Source organism: Delphinapterus leucas, chromosome 4 (assembly GCF_059928025.1).
Source record: "Delphinapterus leucas isolate spDelLeu-1000000601 "Yukka" chromosome 4, BTC_Dleu_Yukka2, whole genome shotgun sequence".
Classification (NCBI taxonomy): Eukaryota; Metazoa; Chordata; class Mammalia; order Artiodactyla; family Monodontidae; genus Delphinapterus; species Delphinapterus leucas.
This window is the reverse complement of record NC_143132.1, coordinates 147,625,052-147,640,470: the sequence shown is the minus strand read 5'-3', so window position 1 is coordinate 147,640,470 and position 15,419 is coordinate 147,625,052. Positions and strand designations below refer to the sequence as shown.

Sequence of the window (15,419 nt, the reverse complement as noted above, 5' to 3'; positions counted from 1 at the left end):
TACGGTCCTACACTCTTCAAGCATCCTCTTTAAATCACAACTTCTGCTGAGAGGGGTGACTCATCCCAGGTTCCAAGCCATTAAGCTAGTGGTGTGAAGTCATTTGTCAAACTTCTTTCTTCTGGAGATGTTCTTTGAGAATCACGTTTAGAAAAGACTTGAGCTTGGAGGATGGGGCAAAGGAAAGAGATCATTTGAGTGTATGAGTAAAGAGCGAACATTTACCGTTTACAATGTGCCGTGCACTGTTCCGAGACCTTTTTATGTACGAACTTATTTAATCATCACAGCAATAGAATGTTCCCACGTTGCAGGTGAGGAAACTAAAGTACAGAGAAGAGAATTGACTTGCCTGAGGTCACTAAGAGATCTTTGAGTAGGGGATTCTCCCACAGTGGTGACTGAGCACCCAGAGGACTGCATGAGAATAGCAAGGACTTGGGAGGAGGGAGAGACGATCAAAAGGGGGTCAAAAGGAAGTGGGAGGTCATCAAAAACAACCTCACCTACACACACATTCTGTTGAGGACCAGATGGTGATGGTAGCGGTGTTGATGATGGTCATGGTGTTGAGAGTAAAGGTAAGGTACCTGTATCCACTGAACATAGAATATCTTATTAGGAAAAGTAACACATTGTTTTATTAATAGTATTTTTTCCCTTTGGATAGAAAGAGATACATATGGTCATGTACACAATATAGATTAGGGGGTTACAGCACTGTGTACACCTGAAGAGCACTTAATTACTAAATACATCCACATACATCATTTCATTTGAGCCTTAGAAAAATCCCAGGAGCAATATTATATTGCCCTTTTGCAAATGGAAAATCTGAGACTTAGGGACAGGAAGTGATCTTCAAAGATTAGACCCACCAACCACTCCACCGAAGGGTTGGGACGCCGATCTTCCAGCCCCCTCCCTGCCTCCCTCCACCAAGGTTTTTCATTTTCGGTTACCTTCCTGGAGAAATGCAACCCTGAGAGGTTCTGCATCAGGGGAAATCTAACCTTCTTGTAAAAGGGGGAGGCAGTTGTATCCTCGTGGTTTTCTTGGTACAACAGGGGGTGGTTGTATAAGGGTCGGGAAGGGGGCAGTCCAGGCATAGGGAAGAGCTTCTGCAAAGACCCTGTGGTGGGAATGAGCTTCCCAGGTTTGAAGCCCACATGTCCAGAGGACAGAGAACAGGGGGCAGAGCCACGGGAGTGGGAGCTCAATCAAGCAGTAGAACACTGTGTACTTCCGGGATGTTCATGGAGATGAATCAAAGTGTCTAGCTCTGTACCTGGCCCATAGTAAATGCTCAGCCAAATACGAGTCTCCTGTTCTACGTGACTCCACAAATAAAAGTCAGTTGATGTGTCTGAGAATCCCACAAGGCTGAACTTACGGGTTGGAGTCAAAAATTTAAGCGGAAATCAGAGACATCATACTTAGTGGCCTGATGCTCTACGATGATAATTCTACACGCTCACTGGGTTGGCAAAGCGTATTATATATACATCCACTGAACACAGGATATGGTTCGGGGGTCTCAGTGCCTCATACTGATGGCCTTTTAATGCAAACTTCACAATCGTAATTGGTGCCATGAGACCCCAGCGTACTCAGCGGACCCTTCCTGAGCACTTTGTCATAATTCCATTTCCTTTGCCTTAGCACTTTTCTAAGGTGTAAGCTTGCTTTCATGTCCTGAAACACTTGCATATTTTCATACAATTCTCCTTTTTTGATGGACAGGTTTATTTTCCATTATCTTTAACGAAATTTCCAGAGATAGGACGTAGGCAGTTCTGTTCATAGGATTTATGTTTGTTTCTTTTTGCAAAAGAACCCTTTAGGTCAATGCTGGGTCATTCGAGCCACTAGAATTATGGTCATCTAACACAGATGCAATCATTCAAATCTAGACGCCCTCGAGACACACAGGTCAATGTGTGTCTAGTTATTTTAGTAGCAGTTCACATGCCCCTATCTAGTTCTTTCCTTTGATTCTACTTATTTATTAATTTGCATCATAACTGACAAATTAATTGTCGATGTCTAGACTATGAAATATTAAAAGCCATCTGTTAACTGGGATCCATTAAAGAATTCATTCTTCATGCGAATAATAAGATATGGTCATTTCCAGAATCTCCCTTTTAAAAAAAAAGGTATTTCTACTACTGTGCACATTTGTGTCCCAGATATTCCTCAGAACAACAGGCTTTTTGACTGAGTATTTACTCACATCCATACCTGCAATCTACAAGATAACTCCAGTTAACATCTGACTTTTAATGCTTCAAGCAGTAGATCCTAAAACAATTGATGAATGTTTTAATTATAATGCGAATTTAGTCCAGGGCGTGTAAAACCTTCCAGTCTGAGAAGGAAACTGCACCCTTATCCGATATCTGCCAATAATTTGTTTTCTTACCTTAGATTTTCTTAACCCTGTGGATCTCAAACTCTACTGGGTATCAGAACCATCTGTAGAACTTGGTAAATATACAAATGCCCAGGCCCCATCCTATTTCAATAAGCCTGGTCTCCTGCCATCTTTTTTTTTTTTTCTTTTTTGCAGTACGTGGGCCTCTCATTGTTGTGGCCTCTCCCGTTGCGGAGCACAGGCTCCGGACGCGCAGGCTCAGCGGCCATGGCTCACGGGCCCAGCCGCTCCGCGGCATGTGGGATCTTCCCGGACCGGGGCACGAACCCGTGTCCTCTGCATCGGCAGGCGGACTCTCAACCACTGCGCCACCAGGGAAGCCCTCCTGCCATCTTTAATAGCGCCTCACATGACTGATATTTACCAAACTTTGAGATTCACGGATGTAGTCTTACGAGATTTTAATCCTTCTAAAAAGAAATATCTCATTGGTTTGAGGTTTGGGGGAACCAAAGGATACAGAAATAGCAGGAAATCCCTGAAAACCATCATTGCCAAGCAAACATGGAAATAACACAGTTCAAAATGTATGTAAGTTTTTTTCACATTGAAACTCTACAAACATTTGGTATAATAAAACCTTGTTAGCTTGATACTATAAGAAATTAAACCCTAGCAATCTTACTGGCGAGGTACAAATTGGTCTCCAGCTGCCTTTTCTGATAGATTTTGATGAGATTGAAGGAGAGCCATATACCTACCAGGAGGGAATGAGCTTTGTCACACCAAAGAGAAGAGGTTTTTGCAAATTCACATCTCACCTAGGTTTTAAATTTTTTGCCATTTTCTGAAATTCTTTAGGGGGTGTGAAGTTGCATTCAGCATATCCATTATCAAGCTAAGGAGGTTCTGTTATAGAGGGGTTTTTTCCCTTTTTCTTTCTTCCTTTTTTTTTTTTTTTTTCTCTTTTTCTTCTTTTAAATCTGAAGGAAAACGTTCAGGGCTTCTAAACACTAAAGAGAAAATTTTGGCTTAGGCCAGTGTTCAGTCTAGTGCCAAACTTACAGTGAAATTCAAATGCATCTAGTAAGGAATTTATTCAGAGTGGCTATCCTAATAATCTTTCACTTTGCTCTATTCAACTGTCTTAAAATTTCCTGTTTCAAACAGCTATGTTACTTGATTAAAACAATGTTAAAACTTTTTGTCTCTGCTTTAATATTAAATAACCTAAATTTTTGTTTATAAAATTGGAGCATTGAAATCTCAACCAATCCATTAATAAATAAATAAATAACACAGTTAACAGCATCCTCGGCAGGCAGAATTGAAGGAGCCTGGAATCGTGTCTCATCCCTCCTTGGGAATGGAATAGGAATCATATATGCCCTTCTCTTCTTGGGAAAATAATCAAGACTCCTCCTTAAGTAAATCCCTCAAGTTTTCCCGTGACCCAACCAGGGCTTCTTAGGCCCAGATGTGCCGGCAGTGCCCCAACAATAAACCTGCCAATTAAGCAACAGAATATCACTATCATGAATGTAATTACAGACAGTAATTACGAGCTCGTAAACGCCTCTCACGAATGGAGCCCTTTTCCCAAACCACCTCGGACTCTTTTCTTAGGAAAATGGAAGGCAATCCTATCCCTTGCCTCCCCGCAAAAATAACCTCACTTGCTTAGAAGAAATTCCTGCTCTTGCTGGCCCAGGGGACGTGCTGAGCAAACTTTAATGGGCTGTGCTTTAGGGAGGAATGTCCCCTTGGGTGGGGTCCCTTCCATCATCTCTCATCCACACATGTTGACTCGCTCCCTTCACTAGGGAGCAGTGACTACCCAGTTTGGCTGTATTTCTTAATTTCTGTGCAGGTAGGGGAATTAATACCACATTTCAAGAATTTCTGCAGAAAAATCAAATGTTGGAGGTGCTACAAAAAACTGTGATAACTTTAACATTACTTGAAGTGAAGCATTAGGGACTTCCCTGGTGGCGCAGTGGTTAAGAATCCGCCTGCCAATTCAGGAAGCCCTGGTCTGGGAAGATCCCACATGCCGCGGAGCAACTAAGCCCGTGCGCCACAACTACTGAGCCTGCGCTCTAGAGCCCGTGAGCCACAACTACTGAGCCTGTGCTCTAGAGCCCGCGTGCCACAACTACTGAAGCCCATGCACCTAGAGCCCGTGCTCCGCAACAAGGGAAGTCACCGCAATGAGAAGCCCACGCACCGCAACGAAGATTAGCCCCCACTCGCCGTCACAACTAGAGAAAGCCTGCACGCAGCAACGAAGACCCAACACAACCAAAAATAAATTTAAAAAAATAAAAATAAAATGGAGCATTACACGGTGCAATTTCCCAAGGAATTAGAGTCCGTGACAATTGAGTAGACATCATAGAAACATGCATGGGTGAGAAGGCTTTTCACTTCTGTAAAAACGAAATGAAACTCTTTTTGCAAAGTTAACCCTTGCATTCAGTGGCTTTATGTTTAGCTCGTGAAAAACTTTTTTTTTTTTTTTTGGCCACACCGCGTGGCATGTGGAATCTTAGTTCCCACACCTGGAATCGAACCCTTGCCCCCTGCAGTGGAAGCACGTAGTCTTAACCACTGGACTGCCAGGGAAGTCCTAGCTCATGAAAACCTCAAACCCTCTTGGATACTAGGTCCTTGAAAGGATTCCACACAGATACATTTCATCTGAAATGCCATACAATCTCCCAAGATCCTAAGCTATTTTTTTTCTTTTCATGGAAAGTGAGACTAAGTGCCTGTAATTGCAACAGGAGCTGGCACGCTGGAGTCCAGACCTTTTGGATTTACCATGCATTGAATAACGCCCTAGAAACTGAGGAGAAAGAACGCAGGTCTAGTTCACTCCCCTCCCACGATGCCAGCACAGCCCTTTGCATAGAGTGAATTTTCAGGGCTCTTCTCTGAATAAGAGCAAGTATTACATCCCAAAGAGTTGTACGATTTTGTTTAAAGGGGATCATTGGTTACTGGCCAAGTTAGGGTATTTCATGCTGCAGTATTTCCATTGACTGTGACAGAGAAATCACGTGTCGATTATTGCTGTCTTGCGGTAGTTGTTCACAGTCTTCTCCTGTACTAGAAATGAAGTGGAGGGGTATCGGGGTTTCCACACAGTAACCCCAAGACCAGGAAAGGTAAATGCAACTTCCAAAAGGGGCTGAGAACAGATGACACCTTTAGAGAAACCACCCCTAACCAACATCTCTGAAGGCATCTAGTAGCTTTACAGAGGGGGCTTGTGAAAAGCGAAAGCGTGTTTAACCCTTGCATTAAGTAATTTAAAATTCATTTTAAGTGTCTGAACAGCAGCTTTAAATTCCCAGTACTATGCACAGACCAGGATGGACTTGTCTCTCTGATATGGATATTCACGGTCCTTTGGCCCTTTCAGCATAAAAGAAATTCACTTATCGATTAGTCTTTCCATCACTGTCTATAATCACTTTAAAAGTAGAACTCTATATTTTTTTCTCATTTTGACAGACAGTATAGCCTACAAATTTCTGGAAATATGGGTGACCAGATGGATTATGTTTTTTAATGTGACTGCATCTACAAATTATATATATTAGGATACTCCTTTTTATTCTCTACTTTATAGCCGTATTCAGTAAAATATTCAAGGAGGTAAAATTTGCCACCAGGGAAGGTTAGTGTGAGAATGTTTTCATTATATTGTTCTATTGTTTCCCATTCTCTAGAGGGCAGACCTTTAAGTCCCTGTAAATCTAATAGAGAAAACAACATCGTATACATAAACCATAACTGCCTGTATCTCAATGCAAGAGACATGTGGCTTTTCATTCTATCATTAGGGCTCTTAATTTACCCCACAAATAAAGCACGATCTGCTCGGTTCATCTGATCTCCTCGCCTGTTTGGGACAACATTGAAACCATCGACACAGTTTCTCTTGGAAGAGGCAGCCCTTTGTGTCAGGCTGTCGGGAGTGGAAGGTGACAGGGAGAACAGAGTTGTCACTCTCACGTAGCCACGTGGCACGTCCCTCTTAAGCAACAGGGTGCCCCTCAGGTCAGCCTGTGATAACACCCAAGTCAAATAAGGCCGAATCCTGGACGTTTTATGTCCTGAGGCTCTGAAAAGTGTCCACGGCCAGCCCTGACCCTCGAGACCTCAAATGGTCATCTAAGCAGTGACATAAATTGGTGTCCACTTGCTCCTGGGCCATCGCTGTCGGGAGCAGGGCTGGCGAAAGGGCAGCCTTCCCATGGAGGAGCTGACATCTTTGTAGGCAGTAAAATCGGGGGAATGTGTTGATTACTCCGACAGGCAATCCAGCGCCGGTGGCTCCATGCCCGAGGCTGACACCCTCTGCATCTTATGACCACTGTCAAGGGGAGGGGTGTGCGAACGCTGTCAGCCCCAAAGAACCGAGAAAGCACTTGCCTTCCAAACCTCTCCATCTCAGCCCCGTCCTGACAATGCCAAAGCTCGTCATCTCGTGTTTTTCAACCCTCCAGAAAATGGCCTTCCAGCCTGGGACAAGCCGAAGCCTTGTCCCCACGGCAAGCAGGAGTGGAAGCTTGTGGGAATGTCTGAAGCCTGCCTGCACAGGAAGAGCCCCCCAGAGAGGCGCAGCGCATTGAAGAATGAACAGTCGCCCCGGCATCTCATCCAGGCCACCTGGACCAGCTCCATATTCCATCTGGACCACGACGATGTGAACGATCAGAGCGTCCCTAACGCCCAGACCTTCCAAACGGAAGAGAAGAAATGTAAAGGTAACCAGATTTTTATTAGACCCCAGTTGCCACAAGGAAAAGAATTTTCTCTTAAGTGTGTGCTCTGTTTCCACTGAGTCCACGTATGGTGTCCATGTGTTTTCCCCAGCTGCTCTCTTCCAGAGTTTCTTTATCCCCATATCTTCTGGGAAGCATAAAATAAGTGGGTTCCAAAGGAAAGCAGTTAATTTCAGTTTCATGTTGGGGCACTTGGGGAGAAGACATTTTTCTTTCTCTAATTAGCAGGAGGGTTGTTAGTTTTGGCTTCACTTCTGTTTTCGAAGCTAAGTAGAAACAGACATTGATATCGTTACGTAACTACTTGCTTTGAAGCGCGCGCGCGTGTGTGTGTGTGTGTGTGTGTGTGTGTGTGTGTGTGTGTACATGACTTTTCCCAATTGTGCCAGTAGCTAATGGGATCTCAAAGTCTACCTTTAACCTAAATAGACAATTCATGTTCAAGAGAGAGGTGTGAAGTTGTTTTCTTTTACTCGTTAAGTCCTGTGTCATCATCCTGAAAGGCGAGATTATGGTGTTAGGGGGTTGTCACCTCATAAAAAGATGTTAAACTGGCCTAAGTTTCTGACTGCATTAGATTTAACTGGTCTTTACCTCAGGTCGCCTCCACCCTGACAGATGTCTTTGTGTTGATCGCTTTATGGTCTTAGGGCTTCGCAAAATCTTTGCTTCTTAAATCAATTTGTGTCTTTAAATGTCCAAGTTCATGTGACCTCCCACTCTTTTTCAATTCAGCATTTTTAAAAATAAGGTCTTTTTCCATTTGCTTTAAGGACTTTGACTCATGATCAAGTTATTTTTTTATGGAAGTGTAGTTGATTTACAATGTTGTGTTAGCATGATAAAGTTTTAAATGGTGTATCTGAAAATCTGCCAATCACATACCAAGATATATTAATGAAAGTTTGTAAAGACTCTTATATATGAGCCATGAAGGACTTTTGCAAAGTGTTCTAACTTGAACATAAAACATGATCATATTCATCCCTCTCAAAAAACTGCTGGTCCTTTAACTTTTCTGAAAACACTTCAGAAGCTCCTTGGAACCACCAGTTGACCTGTGAAGTTGGGTGTGTGGATTGTTTCAGATGAAAATAGGATTATCTAGACAAATAATAAAATAGTGGTATGAGCTCTGATTTCAATACAGTCAAAACCATACATGTTCTCTTGGGGAAGATTTGTGTTTGAACTGTCTCTCATCTTTGTTATTTAGGAGATTTGAGAAATTGAAAGGGGTATTTAGAAAAAGAGCAAGATAAGTTTTTCCCAAAAAGTCAGGATATAAAACAGGTGTCTCTGTGTGTATGTGCACACTTGTTTGAAATGCAATTGAGAGTTAGTCTTAGAACTTGTAACCAGGTTGTATCTTCAGATTTTAGGAGCTGGCGTCAACACCACATCAGTCCTTGGTTCACAGTGAAATGCCTTGGTTTACAGGAAACTGCAGTGTCCTCATGATCTAAGGACCTCACAAACTAAATGTGACTTATTCCTAATTGGTACCCATATTCATTCGTTCATTCATTCATGGGCCCATCTCCATCATTTGTGAGAAATCTTAGCCTTGGATGTGTAGAGTTTACGACGCTGTCCAGTTTCCAGTTTGTTGGTAAACCTTAAGAGCAGAAGGAAAGAGTTTCTGTTTGGATCCAAGACCCTAAGTGTTGTAAATACAGTGATTAAGATCACAGATTTTTGAGTCTGCCATATTTGGGCTAGAATCTCAGCCTTTCTACTTTCTGTCCTTGAGCAAACCTATGTGATTGTTGATAGAATTGAAGATAATGGATTTAAGCGCTTTAGCACAATATCTCCCATAGTGCTCTCTAAGCAGCAGCTTCATTCTTGCTGTGACCGTTATGATCAGCTCTGCATCATTAAATCACATAAATTCCTTGGGCTGCGCTGAGTGCCCGGTGAGGGATGAAGAAGGAGACCAGGACAGGTGGGTGTGGGGTGCAGCGTGACATCGCAGGGGGTTTAGATTTGATCATCCATTTCGCATCCATTCAGCTCTCTTTTGCTGCAAGGTGGAGAATTGTTGACTAGGAAAATATACTTAAATTAGTAAATGAAAGGCCTTCCTCCAGATTTTAGTTTTAAAAGGAACGCAACTAAGGTAAACGCTCCTGTAGTTTCCACAGCAACAGCCAGGGTTCACACTGGCATGGACGTGAAGCAATTCCTTGGTTCAGCGTGAAGATGCTGAGGAAGCCTACTGTCATGGCCAAAACTGTAAACTGAATTTCACTCGTTCCCAATGGACACCGGTATTTGATGAGGTGGTGGTGAGGCCAGGGAAACAACTGGAGTGGTTGCCTTTCTTTTCCGAGTTGGGTCCTCTCCATCTACTCGGCTGGCCAGCCACCTCCTCAGAGGATCTGTGAGAAGAGCTCTATTTTGACATCCATCCAGGCTGGGCATTGAGTTCCTGGCTCTCTCTGTCTAGCCTGCAAGCGTGCCTGGTATCTCTTTCCTGGGCTACCATTCCATGCCTGCGTCCCATCTGTGTTTATTAAGTGCCTACTATGTACAGGAGATTGTCCTTCATATCCTTGAAGAAATAGCAGCAGGGCCAAAAATCCATCCAAGTACCCCCATTTCAAGGACTCCAAATGGAATTGATGAGAACCAAATGACCCTTAAAGATACAGAAAGAATCTGCAGTGAAGGAGCCATAAGAACACATGGGCTGTTTGAAGTTCTGCAAAAGCCCATCTCCCAAATCAGTCATCTAGCCAGTCTAGACCAATGCGCCTCTGAGTGTGTGTGTGTGTGTGTGTGTGTTTTAATTAATTTTTATTGGAGTATAGTTGCTTTACAATGTTGTGTTAGCTTCCACCGTACAGCAAAATGGTTTGTGGTTGGGTACCCTTCTGCAAACTATTACTTCCTACCCGGTTCTACTGATGCAAGTACAGAAACCGAGAAGAAGCTTTAGAAACAGTCCTAGCCAATTAGCATCGCCACTGGCGTTCAAAGGCATGATCAGTGGATCCATCTCACTGAACAGGGTAGAGTCTGGTTGGATATTGTCAGACTCGCTTGGTCGGTCACACAGGGCTCTGTATAAAAATCTTGTGCAGCAGAACCAAGGGTTGGGCCATCGTGGACGGAATATTTTGTAAATTATTCGAGATTTACTGATTTATGCTTTGCAGTATTCTTTTTCTTTTCTTTTTTTAAATTTAATTTTGCCTGTGTTGGGTCTTCGTTGCTGCGCGCAGGCTTTCTCTAGCTGTGGCGAGCGGGGCCTTGTTGTGGAGCACGGGCTCTAGGTATGTGAGCTTCAGTAGTTGTGGCACGTGGGCTCAGTAGTTGTGGCTCGCGGGCTCAGTAGTTGCAGCTCGTGGGCTCTAGAGCGCAGGCTCAGTAGCTGTGGCGAACGGACTTAGTTGCTCCGCGGCATGTGGGATCTTCCCGGACCAGGGCTCCAACCCATGTCCCCTGCATTGGCAGCCGGATTCTTAACCACTGCGCCCCCAAGGAAGTCCCTTTGTAGTATTCTTAATGTTTTTCTCTAGGCTTATTTTTGGTAGGTACTGAATGCCTTCTTTTTCATTTTGATCTGGATACTGCTTTTATTTTAATCTGCATGTACGTGTGCTCCTATGTGCTACAACCATTGTAAGGAAATTAATTGGTAACACATTTAAATGAAATGAGAGCCCTGGAGCCCTGACATTCTGCTGCATATCCCACAATTCAAATCTGCTCTAGTGCCAGAGGCTATTTCCAGCCAGAAGCAAGTGACCCTGTTCCCCTCCCCCAGCCACGCTGCTCGCCTTAGAGTGTTTGTCACAATGTGAGCTAATTGCTCAACGGTGAGGACCACACCCTACTCCCCGCCCACCTCCTCCCTTCCCAGAGTCTGAGATGATGCTCCCAGCTCTCCAACCAGTGGCACTAGCAGCACCTGGACCTCTTAGAAATGCAGAATCTCGGGCCCCAGACTACTGAGCTGGAAGCTCTGGAAAGGGGCCCAGGAATCTGTATTTTAACCAGCCCCCTGAGCAATTCTTAAGACTTGAGCATCAGGAAGTGCCTGAGAATATGGACAAGCTCTTAGTACCAGTAAAGGAAAGTGTCTGCCACCTAGTGGACACTCGGGGAATGTGCATTTTAATTCCTTTCCTTGAGCGCACCTTGGGGAGCCACCTGAGTCTCTCCATTCCTGATGGGTCCTCCCTTTAGGCCTGGCTTCTCTTAATTGCCAACCGGGTGTTCTGCTCAATCACTCTGCCCAGTAACATCCCTCTGGGACTTGAACCCTTCTGAGAGTCCCACTCTGTTTGGCTGGAGCCCAGCTCTTCCTCCAAGTTCTTACAAGGCTTCTCCCCTCAGCCCTCTCATACCCTCCCGAGCTTCTCTCTGGGAACCACAGGTCCCACCAGCCCCACAAGGATGGGTCCTGGACAGATGCACGCACGGATCTTGTCAGCCCTGCTGAACCCAGACAGTCAGACCTCCAGCCTGGATGTTTGCCCTTGATGTCAATCAGGGACTTTCCTGAAACACTGGAACCTGGTGGAAGAAACAAGGCAGGGAATGACCCATTTCCAGGGTTGCATCAGAGAAAAAGATAGCAATCTGGTGAGCTCACTGAATTTTCTCTGTAGGTCCGTTCTGTGTTTAGTATCAAGAGAATTGAATCTCAGATACCCAGAAAGGCAAGAAAACATAGTCAAAATAATTTTACTAGGAAGTTACTTTCTCTCACTGTAAAAGCCCCCCATGTACGAAAAGTAAAATTTTCCCAAAAGTTCAACAAAAATGACTTTTAGAGATCGTTTGTAATTCCATCCTCCAAGGATATTAAAATCTTTATTATAGTTCAGTCTGTTTTTCTGTGCATATCTATGTCTTACAAACTTGGAATCATACTAGGCATACCATCTTTAACCAGCTGTTAAGGCTTAACATTATATCATGAACATGTTCCCTTGTCATTAAATATTCTCCTGAATCCTGACTTTTATTGGCTATAGATTATCCTTGCTTATAGATATAATTTGTTAAACCAGTCCCCAAGATGTAGACAAGTTAAAGCACTTTTTAAAGCAATTTCTTTTGTCCGCAAAGGGGCAGACTATGAACACAAGCTCTTCAGAAGGAGGAAAAAAGTGAACCAAATCAATGATGACCATTTTAAATGATGTATAATCCTCACTTACCAAAATAACAGAGTGTTCTAAAAATGAGAGACGCGAAGTCAAGTTATGGTGTGCATTATAATCCTTCAAGTTAGTCACATTTTCAAACACATGATGGCTCTCTTTGTCCTTAAGTAAAATACAAGGACATCTTCAGGTAAATGAGTGTTTTAGAAGGTCGGGGATTAAAAAGCTTTAGCCCTCCCACCAGTAGACCATCTGCTCCACCACTTCCACTCTCCTCTCTGTCCCTTCTCCCCATCCATCAGGAAGCGTGGTTCCAGCTGAGAGCACTAGTGTGATTCACACACCTCGAGGGCATCGGGGAGCCTCAGTCATCAACATGGGAGTAGGTGCTCTCTACCGGCTTCTGGCACGTGCCAGAGAGCTCTGAGATGTGGTACTTCAAAGGCAGGGAAGCGCACCCATCAGTAGCCCGGGGCAGACAGAAAGAGAAGGGCTAGAAAAGAAAGCCCAGACCATTTCACCTGTGGAGAATCCACTCACCAACGTTGTGAGGATGACAAAACAACTCCTGGGACCTCTTGGTGTTTTCTGAAGTGTAATAAGGTATATAATGCAGAGTAAAACTCACATGATTGTATAAGGATTTCTTATTGATTGCCTAGACTTTTTGCAAGGGGACCTATATCACTCACCCTTTGAGATCATCAAAACACATTATAATGTGAAAAACAAAGAAAAGGAAAGAAAGAAAAGTCATCAGCTCGACTGGAGGGGAGGGAAACTGGGAACAGCCATGTCAAAGGAAGACAAACCTCTGAAATTCAAAGCTCTGTTCCACCCAACTGCAGTTTTCACTGAGATGCAGCGTGGAGAGGTGGGAGAGCATGGGCTTTTCGAGGCCAATTTTGCAGCGTCTGTTACAGGAAAGCCTGGAGCCCTCTTTCTCCAGGTTTTGTTACCCTTTTGGACCTTGAAATGCATTGACAAACTAGATAAACGTAAATGAGGAAAAGCAGAACAAACCATCACATACACAGCTAGAGGAGAGGCATAAACAACCGAGAAAAGAATCGATAGCAACAACCAAGGTGTTTTTCAGACTCTTTAAAAAGTTGAAAAAATTAAACAAGAAACCAAGAAAAGTATGAAGGAGCTGAAATGAAATTTGCACCAGGCAGCCTGGCTCAGACATCAGAGCTCTTTACCATTCATACTTTTATAGCACAAAAGGGCGAGAGAATTCCAGGAACCCTAAGGAAGAAATCTAAAGCCTTGGAGAAGATGCTGGTCTACACGAGGCGAACACGTGGGCCAGTTAGACCTGCCAGGACAGAGCAGTGGGGCTCAGCACATACCTAGTTTTACAGTCGAAGGTCAAATTCTCGCACAGCCACTTACCAGCCGTTTAACCTTGGGCAAGTCACTTAGCCTGCCTGAGGCTGTTTCCTCATCTGTAAAATGGGGTCTCGCCTCTCTCGTCGAATTGTGGAAAGAAAGAAGCTTAGGTGATTTCACAGAACACCGTGAGTGCTCAATAATTAAGAGTTACTTTCTCATCATGAAGCTTAGAAACATTATGAGAAGCAGATAGGATATTAGGGATATAGAACGCCCACGTGAGAATAACCACTAAGTTGATGCTAACAGGATTGAAGTTTTTAAAGCCAGGAATATAATGGAAGCAGGGGGAAGAGACACAACAGCCGAATCCTGTGGTAATCCCAACAGGTAGTTTTCAGACGAAATCTGGGACAACGTGGGAGGTTAACTTACTGACCTTGCATTGAAGTTGAAAAGATACTATTGGGAGAGTCAGCCATACAAAATTATCAGAGGTGATGGAATTCAAAGTCCTTCCCTTCTTCCACGGGTTGCCCTGAGTGCCTGTAATTCCATCATGGCCCTTTCTCTGTGGTCTTTCAAAATGCAAACCTCCTGGCTGGATATCTAATCAAGTCACTAGTATCTCCAAGTGGAGAATTGAGTCCGATTCCTTTCCTCCTCAACAGGATCCAATAAAGGCAATAGAAGGAGTGGGAAAGGGAGGAGGCCATGAGAGGGCTGAGGATCACAGGGAAACGGGTGAGAGAGAGAAAATAAAGAGCAGGTCTCCCATGCAGCACTGTACAGGTTGTCAGGTTGTGCACTGTGCAGTAGGAGTGGTATTTACCACAGACATGGCGCCCTGCAAACAAACGTCACCGCCTCACTGCTGGCCAGGAGCTGGCCCGGAACACAGGATGAAAATACAAAGAGGTTCCAGTCACATTTAGACAAATGTGTGAATGGCATACTGATCACTGACTATCAAGATATTCGAAGACTGATGTTCACACATACACACAAATATACATATGATTTGATAAATACAGCAAATCATCACAATGTATGTTTTAAATATCTTGCAATTTTATTTGTCAATTATACCTCAGTAAAGCTGAAAAAAAAACCATTCTGAGAATCCTCCTGTTACACAGCTGGCCTACTGCACTGAGTCTTAGGGATGTCGCTCAGCACGTAGTAGGCACATAGGGACTGTTTAGAACAGAAGATCATGGTTTGCCTCTTGGCTCTGACACTTCCCAGTTATTGAACTATGGACAAATCCCTAATTCTCTCCAAAAAATACTGTAATCAGAGATTAGTTGGCCACAAAGAAACCAAGGACATCAACCTACATTCCTTCCTAAATGTCCATCCACAGAGGAATAGATAAAGAAGATGTGGTACATATATACAATGGAATATTACTCAGTCATAAAAAAGAATGAAATAATGCCATTTGCAGCAACATGGATGGACCTAGAGATTGTCATACTGAGTGAAGTAAGTCAGACAGACAAATATATGATATCACTTATATGTAGAATCTATTTTTTTAATGATATAAACGAACATATTTACAAAACAGAAACAGACTCACAGATTTCAAAAACAAACTTGTTACCAAAGGGGAAACATGGTGGGGAGGGTTAAATTGGGAGTTTGGTATTAACACACACACTACTATATATAAAATAGATAACCAACAAGGCCCTACTGTATAGCACAGGAAACTCTGCTCAATATTCTGTAAATGGGAAAAGAATCTGAAAAAGAATGAATATATGTATATGTATAACT

General features: G+C 43.5%; 1 protein-coding gene across 20 annotated transcripts in view; it reads left to right on the top strand.

Annotated features, from left to right (window-relative positions):
- The window catches only part of THRB (thyroid hormone receptor beta), a 397,985-nt gene that overhangs the window by 320,760 nt on the left and 61,806 nt on the right, over positions 1-15,419 (top strand). For 17 of the 20 annotated variants that reach the window (XM_089911216.1, XM_089911223.1, XM_089911214.1 and 14 more), the window contains one exon: positions 6,895-7,155. The exons of the other annotated variants lie outside the window; for them this stretch is intronic. In XM_089911216.1, the coding sequence (XP_089767342.1) occupies positions 6,895-7,155 (261 nt within the window). The remainder of the gene's footprint in view (positions 1-6,894; positions 7,156-15,419) is intronic. 20 annotated transcript variants of the gene reach the window in all.